At 59.0% G+C, this 23,683-nt stretch overlaps 1 protein-coding gene across 2 annotated transcripts; it reads right to left on the bottom strand.

Moving 5' to 3' along the window:
• Positions 1-700: 700 nt before the first annotated feature.
• DRC5 (dynein regulatory complex subunit 5) lies at positions 701-22,155 on the bottom strand. Of its 2 annotated transcripts, XM_077281939.1 has the most exons (5): positions 21,614-22,105; positions 3,148-3,722; positions 2,218-2,667; positions 1,792-1,850; positions 806-942 (listed from the first exon to the last, which is right to left on the bottom strand). In XM_077281939.1, the coding sequence occupies exons 1-4, from the start codon at positions 21,795-21,797 to the stop codon at positions 1,794-1,796; spliced, it is 1,266 nt and encodes a 421-aa protein (XP_077138054.1). In that variant the 5' UTR covers positions 21,798-22,105; the 3' UTR covers positions 806-942; positions 1,792-1,793. The 2 variants fall into 2 exon arrangements, with proteins under 2 accessions (XP_077138053.1, XP_077138054.1); XM_077281938.1 differs by lacking the exon at positions 1,792-1,850 and having other exon boundaries at positions 701-942; positions 21,614-22,155.
• Positions 22,156-23,683: the final 1,528 nt, after the last annotated feature.

The following is a 23,683-nucleotide window of genomic DNA, read 5'->3' as shown; positions in this document are numbered from 1 at the left end:
ATCACCCGCCTGTGCTCCCATCACCCGCCTGTGCTCCCCATCACCCGCCTGTGCTCCCCATCACCCGCCTGTGCTCCCCATCACCCGCCGGTGCTCCCCATCACCCGCCGGTACTCCCCATCACCCGCCTGTGCACCCATCACCCGCCTGTGCTCCCCATCACCCGCCTGTGCTCCCATCACCCGCCTGTGCTCCCCATCACCCGCCTGTGCTCCCCATCACCCGCCTGTGCTCCCCATCACCCGCCTGTGCACCCCATCACCCGCCGGTGCTCCCCATCACCCGCCGGTGCTCCCCATCACCCGCCTGTGCACCCATCACCCGCCGGTGCTCCCCATCACCCGCCTGTGCTCCCATCACCCGCCTGTGCTCCCCATCACCCGCCTGTGCTCCCCATCACCCGCCTGTGCTCCCCATCACCCGCCTGTGCTCCCATCACCCGCCGGTCCTCCCCATCACCCGCATGTGCTCCCATCACCTGCCTGTGCTCCCCATCACCCACCGGTACTCCCCATCACCCACCGGTACTCCCCATCACCCGCATGTGCTCCCATCACCTGCCTGTGCTCCCCATCACCCACCGGTACTCCCCATCACCCACCGGTACTCCCCATCACCCGCATGTGCTCCCATCACCCGCCTGTGCTCCCATCACCTGCCTTGGCCCAGGGATCAGCAGATCACACCATAAAGTGACAAATAGAGGAAAACAATGTTTATTGAATAGACGAAGCGGCATCCGGAGTCACCTCCATCTTACCGATCCGGCCCCGATGTGGACAGCCGCTTCTGCTGAACCTGAACCCGGCCACGCTCCTGATTATCCCGCAAAATCTGAATCATGTAGAACTCGCTCTCCTGACTCACGTCCGTCAGCCGCAGATCGAAGGACAACAGTGTCTTGTTTTCAGACAATCCCTCCAGGAGCTGCTTCCCGCCATCCTGTGGACACAAAGGATCACATGACCAGGGAGGTGGTTCATCACAATAAGACCACATGATCAGGGAGGAGTTGCGTCACACAACAATAAGACCACATGACCAGTGAGGAAGAAGATCACATGACAATACGATCACATGACCAGGAAAGAGACGGGTCACATGGCAATACAATAACATAACCAGGGAGAAGGTGCATCACGTGACAATAACACCATATGACCAGGGAGGAGGCACATCATGTTACAATAAGACCACATGACCAGGGAGGAGGTGCATCACGTTACAATAAGACCACATGACCGGGGAGGAGGGGCATCATGTGACAATAAGACCACATGACTAGGTAGGAGGCAGATCACATGACAATAAGACCACATGACCAGGGAGGAGGGGCATCATGTGACAATAAGACCACATGATCAGGGACAAGGCAGATCACATGACAATAAGACCACATGATCAGGGAGGAGATGCATCATGTGACAATAAGACCACATGACCAGGGATGAGGTGCATCACATGACAATAAAACCACATGATCAAGGAGGAGGCAGATCACATGACAATAAGACCACATGATCAGGGACAAGGCAGATCACATTACAATAGTAAGACCACATGATCAGATAGGAAGCAGATCACCTGACAATATGATCACATGACCAGTGAGGATGCGGGTCACATGACAATACGATCACATAACCAGGGAGGAGGCAGATCACATGACAATAAGACCACATGACCAGGGAGGAGGCCGACCACATGACTAGGGAAAAGGTGGATCATATGACAATACAATCACATGACCAGGGAGGGGGATCACATGGCAATAAGATCACATGACAATACCATCACATGACCAGCGTTTCGTTCTCAGACAGTCGCTCCAAGAGCTGCTTCCCGCCACCCTGTGGGCACAAAGCATCACATGAACAGGGAGGAGGCGAATCACATGACAATAAGAACACATGACCAGGGAGGAGGCGAATCACATGACAATAAGAACACATGACCAGGGAGGAGGCGAATCACATGACAATAAGAACACATGACCAGGGAGGAGGCGAATCACATGACAATACGATCACATGACCAGGAGCCATTAGATTCAGCATTGCGGGGAGATTGATCCTATTAGTCAGGCGCACTTTTACTTCATAACAAACATACATAATTATTCAGCAATAAGATTAATAACTTGTGGTTAACGATTCAGGGTAAAATTTCTAACAAATGTGATTCGGAGAAATGACAGCTGGGTGATCGGTAGCATACCAGGCCGATGTGGTTGCAGGAGATGTTCACGCTCTTTAAAGCTGAATTTTGGGAGAGGACCTGTGCAAGGACGGTGGCCGTGGGCTCCGACAGCTCATTGCTCCCAATGTGAAGTGTGTGCAGACTGTTGTTCTGCAGCAGAGCGTTGCACAGCGCCTGCCCCCCTTCATCCCCGATGTGGTTGAGGCGTAGGTCCAGGATCTGCAGGATGCTGTTTTTGGTCAGGGCGTGAGCGATGGCCTGTGCCCCATGTGGACGGATGTCATTGTTGCACAGGTTCAGAGTTTGGAGTTGGCTTTGGTTCAGCAGCTTCCCGATGGCGCGGGCCCCTCTGTCCGAGATCTGGTTGTGGGAGAGGTTGAGGTGAACCAGGGATGGGTGGTTGAGTAAACTTCTAATCAGAACGCGAACCTTGCCGTCATCCACCCTACTCCTGTGGAGCCGGAAGACCTTTGAAGAGAGGACAAATGAAGTTAGAAATCTATGAAACCTTGTAGCCTTCAGTGCCCTGACAGCCCCCAGGGTCTCACACAGGACCTCCAAATACAACATTCATGTCATCAGAATGCCAAAATCTAAACTGTATGGGGTCTGGGCTGCGGGTAAGGGTGGAGCACCGCCCTGCTGGGTTGTGGTGGATTAGCAGTGGTTGTATAACGGGAAGCTCTGAACCTATGGCTACATGTGGAGGATGAAAACCTGTCCTGTCCGAAGTAATTCCTACAGCTGGGGATTGGTGTTCAGTGCAGGCAATCCTCTGTGTGCTGAACAACCTGTGCGCTGCACTGGTACATTGTAACAGACTATCAGGGCAGCACACACGTCTTCTACACTTGGGGCTCACAGATGATTGGCTGCAGACAGTCTCTTCAACAACATGTGTTTAGTACAAGCAGCGGGCATGAGATGAGCTGTTCCTTCACACGTTACCTTCAGCTTCTTGAATGTCTTGAGACAATTGGCAAGAGCCTCACAGTCCCGATCGGTGAACCTAAAAAGGTTCCACTCAAAGTTCATGCCACAACCTGTAACCCCGTACACAAGGTGCAGCTCCTCCAGGTCACACAGCGAACCAGCAATCAGGTTCAGGTCGAAGTGGTCCATGGATGGCAAGTCCCCACCGACATCACTGCCAGAGTCAGAGACATTGTCAGCCTCGTCCTCCTTCCTCATCTCCACCTTCACCGGGGGCAGCAGTTGCTGGATCTCCAGCCTTCTGATGTAGTTCTTGCTGAGTTCTGCAGTGCCACACATGGGCCCAGTGTCCGTCAGGTCTGGAATGAAGAGCTCAATTAGGTTTTCCAGGTGTCTCTCAAAGAACAGTCTCTTCCAGCTGAAGCCGTAGTGGGAGATGTCACAGGTTTGCCACCGCTCCGAGCAGCAACGCCTCCAGTAGTCCTCACAGCTGATCAGATTGGTGGTCACCGGTAGGGGCAGCGAGGTGGAAAGTTGCTCCAAGACCTTGGATCTGTGCTTGGGAAGAAGCTTCTCCAGAAGAGGATTATCTGTCAGTCAGAAGAATGAGAGGCATTGGTAAAAAGTGATCACCGAGAAAATAGCAAATTGAGGTGTGGATGAGGAGTATGTCCTGCACGTTACAAGATCCCATAAGCAGCGCGCGACCCGGTGTAATCAGCCCAACAGATGATTGCAGGTCTCCCCATAAGACTGAATGGAGAGGACACAAGATATACACCCTCACATAATGCCCGATCCATCACCACCCTTGTGATGCCAGCACCGAGCTAGAGAAGGCCCAGGTCTGTACATAGTGAGGACCGACCACATGGTGCAGCCGGTCACCACCCATCTGATGCCAGCACCGAGCTGGAGAAGGTCAGGTCTGTATATAGGGAGGACCGACCACATGGTGCAGCCGGTCACCACCCTTGTGATGCCAGCACCGAGCTAGAGAAGGCCCAGGTCTGTATATAGTGAGGACTGACCACATGGTGCAGCCGGTCACCACCCATCTGATGCCAGCACCGAGCTGGAGAAGGCCCAGGTCTGTATATAGTGAGGACCGACCACATGGTGCAGCCGGTCACCACCCATCTGAGGCCAGCACCGAGCTGGAGAAGGCCCAGGTCTGTATATAGTGAGGACTGACCACATGGTGCAGCCGGTCACCACACATCTGATGCCAGCACCAAGCTAGAGAAGGCCAGGTCTGTATATAGTGAGGACTGACCACATGGTGCAGCCGGTCACCACACATCTGATGCCAGCACCGAGCTGGAGAAGGCCAGGTCTGTATATAGTGAGGACCGACCACATGGTGCAGCCAGTCACCACACATCTGATGCCAGCACCGAGCTGGAGAAGGCTCAGGTCTGTATATAGTGAAGACTGACCACATGGTGCAGCCGGTCACCACACATCTGATGCCAGCACCGAGCTAGAGAAGGCCCAGGTCTGTATATAACGAGGACCAACCACATGGTGCAGCCAGTCACCACACATCTGATGCCAGCACCGAGCTGGAGAAGGCCCAGGTCTGTACATAGTGAGGACCGACTACATGGTGCAGCCGGTCACCACCCACCTGATGCCAGCACCGAGCTGGAGAAGGCCCAGGTCTGTATATAGTGAGGACCGACCACATGGTGCAGCCGGTCACCACCCTTGTGATGTCAGCACCGAGCTGGAGAAGGCCCAGGTCTGTATATAGTGAGGACCGACCACATGGTGCAGCCGGTCACCACCCATCTGATGCCAGCACCGAGCTGGAGAAGGCCCAGGTCTGTATATAGTGAGGACCGACCACATGGTGCAGCCGGTCACCACCCATCTGATGCCAGCACCGAGCTGGAGAAGGCCCAGGTCTGTATATAGTGAGGACTGACCACATGGTGCAGCCGGTCACCACCCACCTGATGCCAGCACCGAGCTGGAGAAGGCCCAGGTCTGTACATAGTGAGGACCAACTACATGGTGCAGCCGGTCACCACCCTTGTGATGTCAGCACCGAGCTGGAGAAGGCCCAGGTCTGTATATAGTGAGGACCGACCACATGGTGCAGCCGGTCACCACCCATCTGATGCCAGCACCGAGCTAGAGAAGGCCCAGGTCTGTATATAGTGAGGACCGACCACATGGTGCAGCCGGTCACCACCCATCTGATGCCAGCACCGAGCTGGAGAAGGCCCAGGTCTGTATATAGTGAGGACCGACCACATGGTGCAGCCGGTCACCACCCATCTGATGCCAGCACCGAGCTAGAGAAGGCCCAGGTCTGTATATAGTGAGGACCGACCACATGGTGCAGCCGGTCACCACCCATCTGATGCCAGCACCGAGCTAGAGAAGGCCCAGGTCTGTATATAGTGAGGACCGACCACATGGTGCAGCCGGTCACCACACATCTGATGCCAGCACCGAGCTAGAGAAGGCCCAGGTCTGTATATAGTGAGGACCGACCACATGGTGCAGCCGGTCACCACCCATCTGATGCCAGCACCGAGCTAGAGAAGGCCCAGGTCTGTATATAGTGAGGACCGACCACATGGTGCAGCCGGTCACCACCCATCTGATGCCAGCACCGAGCTGGAGAAGGCCCAGGTCTGTATATAGTGAGGACCGACCACATGGTGCAGCCGGTCACCACCCATCTGATGCCAGCACCGAGCTGGAGAAGGCCCAGGTCTGTATATAGTGAGGACCGACCACATGGTGCAGCCGGTCACCACCCATCTGATGCCAGCACCGAGCTAGAGAAGGCCCAGGTCTGTATATAGTGAGGACCGACTACATGGTGCAGCCGGTCACCACACATCTGATGCCAGCACCGAGCTGGAGAAGGCCCAGGTCTGTATATAGTGAGGACCGACCACATGGTGCAGCCAGTCACCACCCTTGTGATGTCAGCACCGAGCTGGAGAAGGCCCAGGTCTGTATATAGTGAGGACTGACCACATGGTGCAGCCGGTCACCACCCATCTGATGCCAGCACCGAGCTGGAGAAGGCCCAGGTCTGTATATAGTGAGGACTGACCACATGGTGCAGCCGGTCACCACACATCTGATGCCAGCACCGAGCTAGAGAAGGCCAGGTCTGTATATAGTGAGGACTGACCACATGGTGCAGCCGGTCACCACCCTTGTGATGCCAGCACCGAGCTAGAGAAGGCCCAGGTCTGTATATAGTGAGGACCAACCACATGGTGCAGCCGGTCACCACACATCTGATGCCAGCACCGAGCTGGAGAAGGCCCAGGTCTGTATATAGTGAGGACCAACCACATGGTGCAGCCGGTCACCACCCTTGTGATGTCAGCACCGAGCTGGAGAAGGCCAGGTCTGTATATAGTGAGGACTGACCACATGGTGCAGCCGGTCACCACCCTTGTGATGCCAGCACCGAGCTAGAGAAGGCCCAGGTCTGTATATAGTGAGGACTGACCACATGGTGCAGCCGGTCACCACCCATCTGATGCCAGCACCGAGCTGGAGAAGGCCCAGGTCTGTATATAGTGAGGACCGACCACATGGTGCAGCCGGTCACCACCCATCTGATGCCAGCACCGAGCTGGAGAAGGCCCAGGTCTGTACATAGTGAGGACCAACTACATGGTGCAGCCGGTCACCACCCATCTGATGCCAGCACCGAGCTGGAGAAGGCCCAGGTCTGTATATAGTGAGGACCGACCACATGGTGCAGCCGGTCACCACCCATCTGATGCCAGCACCGAGCTGGAGAAGGCCCAGGTCTGTACATAGTGAGCACCGACCACATGGTGCAGCCAGTCACCACCCATCTGATGCCAGCACCGAGCTGGAGAAGGCCCAGGTCTGTATATAGTGAGGACCGACCACATGGTGCAGCCGGTCACCACCCATCTGATGCCAGCACCGAGCTGGAGAAGGCCCAGGTCTGTATATAGTGAGGACCGACCACATGGTGCAGCCGGTCACCACCCATCTGATGCCAGCACCGAGCTGGAGAAGGCCCAGGTCTGTACATAGTGAGGACCGACCACATGGTGCAGCCGGTCACCACCCATCTGATGCCAGCACCGAGCTGGAGAAGGCCCAGGTCTGTACATAGTGAGGACCAACTACATGGTGCAGCCGGTCACCACCCTTGTGATGTCAGCACCGAGCTGGAGAAGGCCCAGGTCTGTATATAGTGAGGACTGACCACATGGTGCAGCCGGTCACCACCCTTGTGATGCCAGCACCGAGCTGGAGAAGGCCCAGGTCTGTATATAGTGAGGACTGACCACATGGTGCAGCCGGTCACCACACATCTGATGCCAGCACCGAGCTGGAGAAGGCCCAGGTCTGTATATAGTGAGGACTGACCACATGGTGCAGCCGGTCACCACCCTTGTGATGTCAGCACCGAGCTGGAGAAGGCCCAGGTCTGTATATAGTGAGGACCGACCACATGGTGCAGCCGGTCACCACACATCTGATGCCAGAACCGAGCTGGAGAAGGCCCAGGTCTGTATATAGTGAGGACCAACCACATGGTGCAGCCGGTCACCACACATCTGATGCCAGCACCGAGCTGGAGAAGGCCCAGGTCTGTATATAGTGAGGACCAACCACATGGTGCAGCCGGTCACCACCCATCTGATGCCAGCACCGAGCTGGAGAAGGCTCAGGTCTGTATATAGTGAGGACCGACCACATGGTGCAGCCGGTCACCACACATCTGATGCCAGCACCGAGCTGGAGAAGGCTCAGGTCTGTATATAGTGAGGACTGACCACATGGTGCAGCTGGTCACCACACATCTGATGCCAGCACCGAGCTGGAGAAGGCCCAGGTCTGTATATAGTGAGGACCGACCACATGGTGCAGCCAGTCACCACCCATCTGATGCCAGCACCGAGCTGGAGAAGGCCCAGGTCTGTATATAGTGAGGACTGACCATATGGTGCAGCCGGTCACCACCCATCTGATGCCAGCACCGAGCTGGAGAAGGCTCAGGTCTGTATATAACGAGGACCAACCACATGGTGCAGCCGGTCACCACACATCTGATGCCAGCACCGAGCTGGAGAAGGCCCAGGTCTGTATATAGTGAGGACTGACCACATGGTGCAGCCGGTCACCACCCATCTGATGCCAGCACCGAGCTGGAGAAGGCCCAGGTCTGTATATAGTGAGGACTGACCACATGGTGCAGCCGGTCACCACCCTTGTGATGCCAGCACCGAGCTGGAGAAGGCCCAGGTCTGTACATAGTGAGGACTGACTACATGGTGCAGCCGGTCACCACCCATCTGATGCCAGCACCGAGCTGGAGAAGGCCCAGGTCTGTACATAGTGAGGACCAACTACATGGTGCAGCCGGTCACCACACATCTGATGCCAGCACCGAGCTAGAGAAGGCTCAGGTCTGTATATAGTGAGGACTGACCACATGGTGCAGCCGGTCACCACACATCTGATGCCAGCACCGAGCTAGAGAAGGCCAGGTCAGTATATAGTGAGGACTGACCACATGGTGCAGCCAGTCACCACCCATCTGATGTCAGCACCGAGCTGGAGAAGGCCCAGGTCTGTATATAGTGAGGACTGACCACATGGTGCAGCCGGTCACCACCCATCTGATGCCAGCACCGAGCTGGAGAAGGCCAGGTCTGTATATAGTGAGGACCGACCACATGGTGCAGCCGGTCACCACCCATCTGATGCCAGCACCGAGCTGGAGAAGGCTCAGGTCTGTATATAGTGAGGACCGACCACATGGTGCAGCCGGTCACCACACATCTGATGCCAGCACCGAGCTGGAGAAGGCCCAGGTCTGTATATAGTGAGGACTGACCACATGGTGCAGCCGGTCACCACCCATCTGATGCCAGCACCGAGCTGGAGAAGGCTCAGGTCTGTATATAACGAGGACCAACCACATGGTGCAGCCGGTCACCACACATCTGATGCCAGCACCGAGCTGGAGAAGGCCCAGGTCTGTAGATAGTGAGGACCGACCACATGGTGCAGCCGGTCACCACCCTTGTGATGCCAGCACCGAGCTGGAGAAGGCCAGGTCTGTATATAGTGAGGACTGACCACATGGTGCAGCCGGTCACCACACATCTGATGCCAGCACCGAGCTGGAGAAGGCCCAGGTCTGTATATAACGAGGACCGACCACATGGTGCAGCCGGTCACCACACATCTGATGCCAGCACCGAGCTGGAGAAGGCCAGGTCTGTATATAGTGAGGACCGACCACATGGTGCAGCCGGTCACCACCCTTGTGATGCCAGCACCGAGCTGGAGAAGGCCAGGTCTGTATATAGTGAGGACTGACTACATGGTGCAGCCGGTCACCACCCATCTGATGCCAGCACCGAGCTGGAGAAGGCCCAGGTCTGTATATAGTGAGGACTGACCACATGGTGCAGCCGGTCACCACACATCTGATGCCAGCACCGAGCTAGAGAAGGCCAGGTCTGTATATAACGAGGACCAACCACATGGTGCAGCCGGTCACCACCCATCTGATGCCAGCACCGAGCTGGAGAAGGCCCAGGTCTGTATATAGTGAGGACCGACCACATGGTGCAGCCGGTCACCACCCATCTGATGCCAGCACCGAGCTGGAGAAGGCCCAGGTCTGTATATAGTGAGGACCGACCACATGGTGCAGCCGGTCACCACACATCTGATGCCAGCACCGAGCTGGAGAAGGCCCAGGTCTGAATATAGTGAGGACCAACCACATGGTGCAGCCGGTCACCACACATCTGATGCCAGCACCGAGCTGGAGAAGGCCCAGGTCTGTATATAGGGAGGACCGACCACATGGTGCAGCCGGTCACCACACATCTGATGTCAGCACCGAGCTGGAGAAGGCCAGGTCTGTATATAGTGAGGACTGACCACATGGTGCAGCCGGTCACCACCCATGTGATACCAGCACCGAGCTGGAGAAGGCTCAGGTCTGTATATAGTGAGGACTGACCACATGGTGCAGCCGGTCACCACCCTTGTGATGCCAGCACCGAGCTGGAGAAGGCCCAGGTCTGTATATAGTGAGGACCGACCACATGGTGCAGCCGGTCACCACACATCTGATGCCAGCACCGAGCTGGAGAAGGCCCAGGTCTGTATATAGTGAGGACTGACCACATGGTGCAGCCAGTCACCACCCTTGTGATGTCAGCACCGAGCTGGAGAAGGCCCAGGTCTGTATATAGTGAGGACCGACTACATGGTGCAGCCGGTCACCACCCATCTGATGCCAGCACCGAGCTGGAGAAGGCCCAGGTCTGTATATAGTGAGGACCGACCACATGGTGCAGCCGGTCACCACACATCTGATGCCAGCACCGAGCTGGAGAAGGCCCAGGTCTGTATATAGTGAGGACCGACCACATGGTGCAGCCGGTCACCACACATCTGATGCCAGCACCGAGCTGGAGAAGGCTCAGGTCTGTATATAGTGAGGACCGACCACATGGTGCAGCCAGTCACCACCCATCTGATGCCAGCACCGAGCTGGAGAAGGCCCAGGTCTGTATATAGTGAGGACTGACCACATGGTGCAGCCGGTCACCACCCATCTGATGCCAGCACCGAGCTGGAGAAGGCCCAGGTCTGTATATAGTGAGGACTGACCACATGGTGCAGCCGGTCACCACCCTTGTGATGCCAGCACCGAGCTGGAGAAGGCCCAGGTCTGTATATAGTGAGGACCGACCACATGGTGCAGCCAGTCACCACCCATCTGATGCCAGCACCGAGCTGGAGAAGGCCCAGGTCTGTATATAGTGAGGACCGACCACATGGTGCAGCCGGTCACCACCCATCTGATGCCAGCACCGAGCTGGAGAAGGCCCAGGTCTGTATATAGTGAGGACCGACCACATGGTGCAGCCGGTCACCACACATCTGATGCCAGCACCGAGCTGGAGAAGGCTCAGGTCTGTATATAGTGAGGACCGACCACATGGTGCAGCCAGTCACCACCCATCTGATGCCAGCACCGAGCTGGAGAAGGCCCAGGTCTGTATATAGTGAGGACTGACCATATGGTGCAGCCGGTCACCACCCATCTGATGCCAGCACCGAGCTGGAGAAGGCCCAGGTCTGTATATAGTGAGGACCGACCACATGGTGCAGCCGGTCACCACACATCTGATGCCAGCACCGAGCTGGAGAAGGCCCAGGTCTGTATATAGTGAGGACTGACCACATGGTGCAGCCGGTCACCACCCTTGTGATGCCAGCACCGAGCTGGAGAAGGCCCAGGTCTGTATATAGTGAGGACTGACCACATGGTGCAGCCGGTCACCACACATCTGATGCCAGCACCGAGCTGGAGAAGGCCCAGGTCTGTATATAGTGAGGACTGACCACATGGTGCAGCCGGTCACCACCCTTGTGATGTCAGCACCGAGCTGGAGAAGGCCCAGGTCTGTATATAGTGAGGACCGACCACATGGTGCAGCCGGTCACCACACATCTGATGCCAGCACCGAGCTGGAGAAGGCCCAGGTCTGTATATAGTGAGGACCAACCACATGGTGCAGCCGGTCACCACACATCTGATGCCAGCACCGAGCTGGAGAAGGCTCAGGTCTGTATATAGTGAGGACTGACCACATGGTGCAGCCGGTCACCACACATCTGATGCCAGCACCGAGCTGGAGAAGGCCCAGGTCTGTATATAGTGAGGACCGACCACATGGTGCAGCCAGTCACCACCCATCTGATGCCAGCACCGAGCTGGAGAAGGCCCAGGTCTGTATATAGTGAGGACTGACCATATGGTGCAGCCGGTCACCACCCATCTGATGCCAGCACCGAGCTGGAGAAGGCTCAGGTCTGTATATAACGAGGACCAACCACATGGTGCAGCCGGTCACCACACATCTGATGCCAGCACCGAGCTGGAGAAGGCCCAGGTCTGTATATAGTGAGGACTGACCACATGGTGCAGCCGGTCACCACCCATCTGATGCCAGCACCGAGCTGGAGAAGGCCCAGGTCTGTATATAGTGAGGACTGACCACATGGTGCAGCCGGTCACCACCCTTGTGATGCCAGCACCGAGCTGGAGAAGGCCCAGGTCTGTACATAGTGAGGACTGACCACATGGTGCAGCCGGTCACCACACATCTGATGCCAGCACCGAGCTGGAGAAGGCCAGGTCTGTATATAGTGAGGACCGACCACATGGTGCAGCCGGTCACCACCCATCTGATGCCAGCACCGAGCTGGAGAAGGCCCAGGTCTGTACATAGTGAGGACCAACTACATGGTGCAGCCGGTCACCACCCTTGTGATGTCAGCACCGAGCTGGAGAAGGCCCAGGTCTGTATATAGTGAGGACTGACCACATGGTGCAGCCGGTCACCACCCATCTGATGCCAGCACCGAGCTGGAGAAGGCTCAGGTCTGTATATAGTGAGGACCGACCACATGGTGCAGCCAGTCACCACACATCTGATGCCAGCACCGAGCTGGAGAAGGCCCAGGTCTGTATATAGTGAGGACTGACTACATGGTGCAGCCGGTCACCACCCATCTGATGCCAGCACCGAGCTGGAGAAGGCCCAGGTCTGTATATAGTGAGGACTGACCACATGGTGCAGCCGGTCACCACCCATCTGATGCCAGCACCGAGCTGGAGAAGGCTCAGGTCTGTATATAACGAGGACCAACCACATGGTGCAGCCGGTCACCACACATCTGATGCCAGCACCGAGCTGGAGAAGGCCCAGGTCTGTATATAGTGAGGACCGACCACATGGTGCAGCCGGTCACCACCCTTGTGATGCCAGCACCGAGCTGGAGAAGGCCAGGTCTGTATATAGTGAGGACTGACTACATGGTGCAGCCGGTCACCACCCATCTGATGCCAGCACCGAGCTGGAGAAGGCCCAGGTCTGTATATAGTGAGGACTGACCACATGGTGCAGCCGGTCACCACACATCTGATGCCAGCACCGAGCTAGAGAAGGCCAGGTCTGTATATAACGAGGACCAACCACATGGTGCAGCCGGTCACCACACATCTGATGCCAGCACCGAGCTGGAGAAGGCCCAGGTCTGTATATAGTGAGGACCGACCACATGGTGCAGCCGGTCACCACCCATCTGATGCCAGCACCGAGCTGGAGAAGGCCCAGGTCTGTATATAGTGAGGACCGACCACATGGTGCAGCCGGTCACCACACATCTGATGCCAGCACCGAGCTGGAGAAGGCCCAGGTCTGTATATAGTGAGGACTGACCACATGGTGCAGCCGGTCACCACACATCTGATGTCAGCACCGAGCTGGAGAAGGCCAGGTCTGTATATAGTGAGGACTGACCACATGGTGCAGCCGGTCACCACCCATGTGATACCAGCACCGAGCTGGAGAAGGCTCAGGTCTGTATATAGTGAGGACTGACCACATGGTGCAGCCGGTCACCACCCTTGTGATGCCAGCACCGAGCTGGAGAAGGCCAGGTCTGTATATAGTGAGGACCGACTACATGGTGCAGCCGGTCACCACCCATCTGATGCCAGCACCGAGCTGGAGAAGGCCCAGGTCTGTATATAGTGAGGACCGACCACATGGTGCAGCCGGTCACCACACATCTGATGCCAGCACCGAGCTGGAGAAGGCCCAGGTCTGTATATAGTGAGGACCGACCACATGGTGCAGCCGGTCACCACACATCTGATGTCAGCACCGAGCTGGAGAAGGCCCAGGTCTGTATATAGTGAGGACCGACCACATGGTGCAGCCGGTCACCACACATCTGATGCCAGCACCGAGCTGGAGAAGGCCCAGGTCTGTATATAGTGAGGACTGACCACATGGTGCAGCCGGTCACCACCCATCTGATGCCAGCACCGAGCTGGAGAAGGCCCAGGTCTGTATATAGTGAGGACTGACCACATGGTGCAGCCGGTCACCACCCTTGTGATGCCAGCACCGAGCTGGAGAAGGCCCAGGTCTGTATATAGTGAGGACCGACCACATGGTGCAGCCAGTCACCACCCATCTGATGCCAGCACCGAGCTGGAGAAGGCCCAGGTCTGTATATAGTGAGGACTGACCATATGGTGCAGCCGGTCACCACCCATCTGATGCCAGCACCGAGCTGGAGAAGGCCCAGGTCTGTATATAGTGAGGACCGACCACATGGTGCAGCCGGTCACCACACATCTGATGCCAGCACCGAGCTGGAGAAGGCTCAGGTCTGTATATAGTGAGGACTGACCACATGGTGCAGCCGGTCACCACACATCTGATGCCAGCACCGAGCTGGAGAAGGCCCAGGTCTGTATATAGTGAGGACTGACTACATGGTGCAGCCGGTCACCACCCATCTGATGCCAGCACCGAGCTGGAGAAGGCTCAGGTCTGTATATAGTGAGGACTGACCACATGGTGCAGCCGGTCACCACCCATCTGATGCCAGCACCGAGCTGGAGAAGGCTCAGGTCTGTATATAACGAGGACCAACCACATGGTGCAGCCGGTCACCACACATCTGATGCCAGCACCGAGCTGGAGAAGGCCCAGGTCTGTATATAGTGAGGACCGACCACATGGTGCAGCCGGTCACCACCCATGTGATACCAGCACCGAGCTGGAGAAGGCCCAGGTCTGTATATAGTGAGGACTGACTACATGGTGCAGCCGGTCACCACCCATCTGATGCCAGCACCGAGCTGGAGAAGGCCCAGGTCTGTATTTAACGAGGACCGACCACATAGTGCAGCCAGTCACCACACATCTGATGCCAGCACCGAGCTGGAGAAGGCCCAGGTCTGTATATAGTGAGGACCGACCACATGGTGCAGCCGGTCACCACACATCTGATGCCAGCACCGAGCTGGAGAAGGCCCAGGTCTGTATATAGTGAGGACTGACCACATGGTGCAGCCGGTCACCACACATCTGATGTCAGCACCGAGCTGGAGAAGGCCAGGTCTGTATATAGTGAGGACTGACCACATGGTGCAGCCGGTCACCACCCATCTGATGCCAGCACCGAGCTGGAGAAGGCCCAGGTCTGTATATAGTGAGGACCGACCACATGGTGCAGCCGGTCACCACACATCTGATGCCAGCACCGAGCTGGAGAAGGCTCAGGTCTGTATATAGTGAGGACCGACCACATGGTGCAGCCAGTCACCACCCATCTGATGCCAGCACCGAGCTGGAGAAGGCCCAGGTCTGTATATAGTGAGGACTGACCACATGGTGCAGCCGGTCACCACCCATCTGATGCCAGCACCGAGCTGGAGAAGGCCCAGGTCTGTATATAGTGAGGACTGACCACATGGTGCAGCCGGTCACCACCCTTGTGATGCCAGCACCGAGCTGGAGAAGGCCCAGGTCTGTATATAGTGAGGACCGACCACATGGTGCAGCCAGTCACCACCCATCTGATGCCAGCACCGAGCTGGAGAAGGCCCAGGTCTGTATATAGTGAGGACTGACCATATGGTGCAGCCGGTCACCACCCATCTGATGCCAGCACCGAGCTGGAGAAGGCCCAGGTCTGTATATAGTGAGGACCGACCACATGGTGCAGCCGGTCACCACACATCTGATGCCAGCACCGAGCTGGAGAAGGCTCAGGTCTGTATATAGTGAGGACTGACCACATGGTGCAGCCGGTCACCACACATCTGATGCCAGCACCGAGCTGGAGAAGGCCCAGGTCTGTATATAGTGAGGACTGACTACATGGTGCAGCCGGTCACCACCCATCTGATGCCAGCACCGAGCTGGAGAAGGCTCAGGTCTGTATATAGTGAGGACTGACCACATGGTGCAGCCGGTCACCACCCATCTGATGCCAGCACCGAGCTGGAGAAGGCTCAGGTCTGTATATAACGAGGACCAACCACATGGTGCAGCCGGTCACCACACATCTGATGCCAGCACCGAGCTGGAGAAGGCCCAGGTCTGTATATAGTGAGGACCGACCACATGGTGCAGCCGGTCACCACCCATGTGATACCAGCACCGAGCTGGAGAAGGCCCAGGTCTGTATATAGTGAGGACTGACTACATGGTGCAGCCGGTCACCACCCATCTGATGCCAGCACCGAGCTGGAGAAGGCCCAGGTCTGTATTTAACGAGGACCGACCACATAGTGCAGCCAGTCACCACACATCTGATGCCAGCACCGAGCTGGAGAAGGCCCAGGTCTGTATATAGTGAGGACCGACCACATGGTGCAGCCGGTCACCACACATCTGATGCCAGCACCGAGCTGGAGAAGGCCCAGGTCTGTATATAGTGAGGACTGACCACATGGTGCAGCCGGTCACCACACATCTGATGTCAGCACCGAGCTGGAGAAGGCCAGGTCTGTATATAGTGAGGACTGACCACATGGTGCAGCCGGTCACCACCCATCTGATGCCAGCACCGAGCTGGAGAAGGCCCAGGTCTGTATATAGTGAGGACTGACCACATGGTGCAGCCGGTCACCACACATCTGATGCCAGCACCGAGCTGGAGAAGGCTCAGGTCTGTATATAGTGAGGACTGACCACATGGTGCAGCCGGTCACCACCCTTGTGATGCCAGCACCGAGCTAGAGAAGGCCCAGGTCTGTATATAGTGAGGACCGACCACATGGTGCAGCCAGTCACCACACATCTGATGTCAGCACCGAGCTGGAGAAGGCCAGGTCTGTATATAGTGAGGACTGACCACATGGTGCAGCCGGTCACCACACATCTGATGCCAGCACCGAGCTAGAGAAGGCCCAGGTCTGTATATAGTGAGGACCAACCACATGGTGCAGCCGGTCACCACCCTTGTGATGTCAGCACCGAGCTGGAGAAGGCCCAGGTCTGTATATAGTGAGGACTGACCACATGGTGCAGCCGGTCACCACACATCTGATGCCAGCACCGAGCTAGAGAAGGCCCAGGTCTGTATATAGTGAGGACCAACCACATGGTGCAGCCGGTCACCACACATCTGATGCCAGCACCGAGCTGGAGAAGGCCCAGGTCTGTATATAGTGAGGACCGACTACATGGTGCAGCCGGTCACCACACATCTGATGCCAGCACCGAGCTGGAGAAGGCCCAGGTCTGTATATAGTGAGGACCGACCACATGGTGCAGCCGGTCACCACCCATGTGATACCAGCACCGAGCTGGAGAAGGCCCAGGTCTGTATATAGTGAGGACTGACCACATGGTGCAGCCAGTCACCACACATCTGATGCCAGCACCGAGCTGGAGAAGGCCCAGGTCTGTATATAACGAGGACTGACCACATGGTGCAGCCAGTCACCACACATCTGATGCCAGCACCGAGCTGGAGAAGGCCCAGGTCTGTATATAGTGAGGACTGACCACATGGTGCAGCCAGTCACCACACATCTGATGCCAGCACCGAGCTGGAGAAGGCCCAGGTCTGTATATAGTGAGGACCGACCACATGGTGCAGCCGGTCACCACACATCTGATGTCAGCACCGAGCTGGAGAAGGCCCAGGTCTGTATATAGTGAGGACCGACCACATGGTGCAGCCGGTCACCACCCATCTGATGCCAGCACCGAGCTGAAGAAGGCCAGGTCTGTATATAACGAGGACCAACCACATGGTGCAGCCGGTCACCACACATCTGATGCCAGCACCGAGCTGGAGAAGGCCAGGTCTGTATATAGTGAGGACTGACCACATGGTGCAGCCGGTCACCACCCTTGTGATGTCAGCACCGAGCTGGAGAAGGCCCAGGTCTGTATATAGTGAGGACTGACCACATGGTGCAGCTGGTCACCACCCATCTGATGCCAGCACCGAGCTGGAGAAGGCCCAGGTCTGTATATAACGAGGACCGACCACATGGTGCAGCCGGTCACCACACATCTGATGCCAGCACCGAGCTGGAGAAGGCCCAGGTCTGTATATAGTGAGGACTGACCACATGGTGCAGCCGGTCACCACCCTTGTGATGTCAGCACCGAGCTGGAGAAGGCCCAGGTCTGTATATAGTGAGGACCGACCACATGGTGCAGCCAGTCACCACCCATCTGATGCCAGCACCGAGCTGGAGAAGGCCCAGGTCTGTATATAGTGAGGACTGACCACATGGTGCAGCCGGTCACCACACATCTGATGTCAGCACCGAGCTGGAGAAGGCCCAGGTCTGTATATAGTGAGGACTGACCACATGGTGCAGCCGGTCACCACCCTTGTGATGCCAGCACCGAGCTGGAGAAGGCCCAGGTCTGTATATAGTGAGGACCGACCACATGGTGCAGCCGGTCACCACCCATCTGATGCCAGCACCGAGCTGGAGAAGGCCCAGGTCTGTATATAGTGAGGACCGACCACATGGTGCAGCCAGTCACCACCCATCTGATGCCAGCACCGAGCTGGAGAAGGCCCAGGTCTGTATATAGTGAGGACTGACCACATGGTGCAGCCGGTCACCACACATCTGATGTCAGCACCGAGCTGGAGAAGGCCCAGGTCTGTATATAGTGAGGACTGACCACATGGTGCAGCCGGTCACCACCCTTGTGATGTCAGCACCGAGCTGGAGAAGGCCCAGGTCTGTATATAGTGAGGACCGACCACATGGTGCAGCCAGTCACCAACCATCTGATGCCAGCACCGAGCTGAAGAAGGCTCAGGTCTGTATATAACGAGGACCAACCACATGGTGCAGCCGGTCACCACACATCTGATGCCAGCACCGAGCTGGAGAAGGCCCAGGTCTGTATATAACGAGGACCAACCACATGGTGCAGCCAGTCACCACACATCTGATGCCAGCACCGAGCTGGAGAAGGCCAGGTCTGTATATAGTGAGGACCGACCACATGGTGCAGCCGGTCACCACCCATCTATAGTGAGGACCGACCACATGGTGCAGCCAGTCACCACCCTTGTGATGTCAGCACCGAGCTGGAGAAGGCCCAGGTCTGTATATAGTGAGGACCGACCACATGGTGCAGCTGGTCACCACCCATCTGATGCCAGCACCGAGCTGGAGAAGGCCAGGTCTGTATATAGTGAGGACTGACCACATGGTGCAGCCGGTCACCACACATCTGATGCCAGCACCGAGCTGGAGAAGGCCAGGTCTGTATATAGTGAGGACTGACCACATGGTGCAGCCGGTCACCACCCATCTGATGCCAGCACCGAGCTGGAGAAGGCCAGGTCTGTATATAGTGAGGACCGACCACATGGTGCAGCCGGTCACCACCCATCTGATGCCAGCACCGAGCTGGAGAAGGCCAGGTCTGTATATAGTGAGGACCGACCACATGGTGCAGCCGGTCACCACCCATCTGATGCCAGCACCGAGCTGGAGAAGGCCAGGTCTGTATATAGTGAGGACCGACCACATGGTGCAGCCAGTCACCACCCTTGTGATGTCAGCACCGAGCTGGAGAAGGCCCAGGTCTGTATATAGTGAGGACCGACCACATGGTGCAGCTGGTCACCACCCATCTGATGCCAGCACCGAGCTGGAGAAGGCCAGGTCTGTATATAGTGAGGACTGACCACATGGTGCAGCCGGTCACCACACATCTGATGCCAGCACCGAGCTGGAGAAGGCCAGGTCTGTATATAGTGAGGACTGACCACATGGTGCAGCCGGTCACCACCCATCTGATGCCAGCACCGAGCTGGAGAAGGCCAGGTCTGTATATAGTGAGGACCGACCACATGGTGCAGCCGGTCACCACCCATCTGATGCCAGCACCGAGCTGGAGAAGGCCAGGTCTGTATATAGTGAGGACCGACCACATGGTGCAGCCGGTCACCACCCATCTGATGCCAGCACCGAGCTGGAGAAGGCCCAGGTCTGTATATAGTGAGGACCGACCACATGGTGCAGCCGGTCACCACCCATCTGATGCCAGCACCGAGCTGGAGAAGGCCCAGAAGACAGAACCGAATTCCTGCAGGAAACTGTGAGGCGCACCCGCAGACGGCGCCATGATGCGTCGAATCAGAAAGCGGACGGCACTGTGACGAGTCGCCCACGGATGGAAAGTGACGAGTCGCCCACGGACGGACCAGCGAGCAGTCACCTACAGAGAACAGCTATGAGTCGCCCACGGACGGCACAGCTATGAGCCCCCCACGGACGGCACAGCTATGAGCCCCCCACGGATGGAAAACCGACGAGTTGCCACGGACGAAACAGTGAGCAGTCGCCCACGGACAGCACCGCTACGAGTCGCCCACGGACAGCACCGCTACGAGTCGCCCACGGACAGCACCGAGACGAGTCGCCCACGGATAGCACAGCTACGAGTCGCTCACGGACAGCACCGAGACGAGTCGCCCACGGATAGCACAGCTACGAGTCGCCCACGGACAGCACCGCTACGAGTCGCCCACGGACAGCACCGCTACGAGTCGCCCACGGACGGCACCGCTACGAGTCGCCCACGGACAGCACCGCTACGAGTCGCCCACGGACAGCACCGAGACGAGTCGCCCACGGATAGCACAGCTACAAGTCGCCCACGGATAGCACCGAGACGAGTCGCCCACGGACAGCACCGCTACGAGTCGCCGACGGACAGCACCGAGACGAGTCACCCACGGACAGCACCGCTACGAGTCGCCCACGGACAGCACAGCTACGAGTCGCCCACGGACAGCACCGCTACGAGTCGCCCATGGACAGCACCGCTACGAGTCGCCCACGGACAGCACCGCTACGAGTCACCCATGGACAGCACCGAGACGAGTCGCCCACGGATAGCACAGCTACGAGTCGCTCACGGACAGCACCGAGACGAGTCGCCCACAGATAGCACAGCTACGAGTCGCCCACGGACAGCACCGCTATGAGTCGCCCATGGACAGCACCGCTACGAGTCGCCCACGGACAGCACCGCTACGAGTCGCCCACGGACAGCACCGAGACGAGTCGCCCACGGATAGCACCGCTACGAGTCGCCCACGGATAGCACCGAGACGAGTCGCCCACGGACAGCACCGAGACGAGTCGCCCACGGACAGCACCGAGACGAGTCGCCCACGGACAGCACCGCTACGAGTCGCCCACGGACAGCACCGAGACGAGTCGCCCACGGACAGCACCGAGACGAGTCGCCCACGGACAGCACCGAGACGAGTCGCCCACGGACAGCACTGCTACGAGTCGCCCACGGACAGCACCGAGACGAGTCGCCCACGGACAGCACCGCTACGAGTCGCCCACGGATAGCACCGAGACGAGTCGCCCACGGACGGCACAGCTACGAGTCGCCCACGGACGGCACAGCTACGAGTCGCCCACGGACGGCACAGCTACGAGTCGCCCACGGACAGCACCGCTACGAGTCGCCCACGGATAGCACCGAGACGAGTCGCCCACGGACAGCACCGCTACGAGTCGCCCACGGATAGCACCGAGACGAGTCGCCCACGGATAGCACCGAGACGAGTCGCCCACGGACGGCGTCACCCACAGACTCACGCTGGAAGTTGTGGACGATGTGCTGCAGGCAGAGGTCGCTGAGCGCAGGGATGGTGGCCAGGGACCAGCCGTAGTCCTCAGTGATGATCCTCCGCATCCTCCGCGCATCTCCCGCCACATTCCTCTCTTCTGCCGGTAATGGAGGAGGGGAGGACGCGCTCCCGAGCACCGGGGACTCCGCCATGCCGGGCAGGCAGCAGTCAGGGACACATCTCCGGATCCGCCGCGTGTACTGTTTCTATGACTGCAGGTTACTATGGCTACAAGGCGGCGGTGCCGACGTCACCGGGGACCCGCCCCGTTCCCGGCTCACTGTGCGCGCTCCTGTCTTCCCGGTGCGGCGGTGACGGAGCCTCCATGTCCGGGCTCCGGTACCGGTGCTGACGGCCGCCGCGGATCAATCTCTGTGATTAATCCTGGATGATCGGTCTCGTCTGCGCCATGTTGGGGTTTATGTCCCTCATCACCTCATGCACCGACCCCTCATAGGGGAGAAAAAGAGCCATTGTGCCAGTGCCACCTAAGTCTTCACATGGGGGGCGAGGCCGCTGGGGAGACGGTGGGGGTAGGCCGCGGAGGGCGGTGGGGAGAGGCCGCGGAGGGCGCTGGGGAGACGGTGGGGGGAGGCCGCGGAGGACGGTGGCGAGAGGCCGCTGGGGAGACGGTGGGGAGAGGCCGCGGAGGGCGCTGGGGAGACGGTGGGGAGAGGCTGCGGAGGACGGTGGGGAGAGGCCGCGGAGGGCGCTGGGGAGACGGTGGGGAGAGGCTGCGGAGGACGGTGGGGAGAGGCCGCGGAGGGCGCTGGGGAGACGGTGGGGAGAGGCTGCGGAGGACGGTGGGGAGAGGCCGCGGAGGGCGCTGGGGAGAGGCCGCGGAGGACGGTGGGGAGAGGCCGCGGAGGACGGTGGGGAGAGGCCGCGGAGGGCGGTGGGGAGAGGCCGCGGAGGGCGGTGGGGAGACGGTGGGGAGAGGCTGCGGAGGACGGTGGGGAGAGGCCGCGGAGGGCGCTGGGGAGACGGTGGGGAGAGGCTGCGGAGGACGGTGGGGAGAGGCCGCGGAGGGCGCTGGGGAGAGGCTGCGGAGGACGGTGGGGAGAGGCCGCTGGGGAGACGGTGGGGAGAGGCCGCGGAGGGCGGTGGGGAGACGGTGGGGAGAGGCTGCGGAGGACGGTGGGGAGAGGCCGCGGAGGGCGCTGGGGAGACGGTGGGGAGAGGCTGCGGAGGACGGTGGGGAGAGGCCGCGGAGGGCGGTGGGGAGAGGCCGCGGAGGGCGGTGGGGAGACGGTGGGGCGAGGCCGCGGAGGACGGTGGGGAGAGGCCGCGGAGGACGGTGGGGAGAGGCCGCGGAGGGCGGTGGGGAGAGGCCGCGGAGGGCGCTGGGGAGACGGTGGGGAGAGGCTGCGGAGGACGGTGGGGAGAGGCCGCGGAGGGCGCTGGGGAGACGGTGGGGAGAGGCTGCGGAGGACGGTGGGGAGAGGCCGCTGGGGAGACGGTGGGGAGAGGCCGCGGAGGGCGGTGGGGAGAGGCCGCGGAGGGCGGTGGGGAGAGGCCGCGGAGGACGGTGGGGAGAGGCCGCGGAGGGCGGTGGGGAGAGGCCGCGGAGGGCGGTGGGGAGAGGCCGCGGAGGGCGCTGGGGAGACGGTGGGGCGAGGCCGCGGAGGACGGTGGGGAGAGGCCGCGGAGGATGGTGGGGAGAGGCCGCGGAGGGCGCTGGGGAGATGGTGGGGGCGAGGCCGCTGGGGAGACGGTGGGGAGAGGCTGCGGAGGACGGTGGGGAGAGGCCGCGGAGGGTGCTGGGGAGACGGTGGGGAGAGGCTGCGGAGGGCGGTGGGGAGAGGCTGCGGAGGGCGCTGGGGAGACGGTGGGGAGAGGCTGCGGAGGACGGTGGGGAGAGGCCGCGGAGGGCGCTGGGGAGACGGTGGGGAGAGGCCGCGGTGGGGAGAGGCCGCGGAGGGCGGTGGGGAGAGGCCGCGGAGGGCGCTGGGGAGACGGTGGGGCGAGGCCGCGGAGGACGGTGGGGAGAGGCCGCGGAGGGCGGTGGGGAGAGGCCGCGGAGGGCGCTGGGGAGATG

The sequence above is a fragment of the Ranitomeya variabilis genome, chromosome 2, assembly GCF_051348905.1.
Source record: "Ranitomeya variabilis isolate aRanVar5 chromosome 2, aRanVar5.hap1, whole genome shotgun sequence".
In the NCBI taxonomy this organism is placed as follows: domain Eukaryota; kingdom Metazoa; phylum Chordata; class Amphibia; order Anura; family Dendrobatidae; genus Ranitomeya; species Ranitomeya variabilis.
The sequence above is the reverse complement of the archived record's forward strand: the minus strand, read 5'-3'. Positions and strand labels throughout refer to the sequence as shown.

Excerpts from the sequence above, each read along its gene's own strand:
- DRC5 (XM_077281938.1), bottom strand. The coding sequence starts at position 21,797 with ATGGCGGAGTCCCCGGTGCTCGGGAGCGCGTCCTCCCCTCCTCCATTA. Across the intron at positions 2,668-3,147 it reads AGACATTCAAGAAGCTGAAG|GTCTTCCGGCTCCACAGGAG; the intron begins GTAACGTGTGAA and ends CTCTCTTCAAAG. Across the intron at positions 943-2,217 it reads CCTGCAACCACATCGGCCTG|GATGGCGGGAAGCAGCTCCT; the intron begins GTATGCTACCGA and ends TTGTGTCCACAG.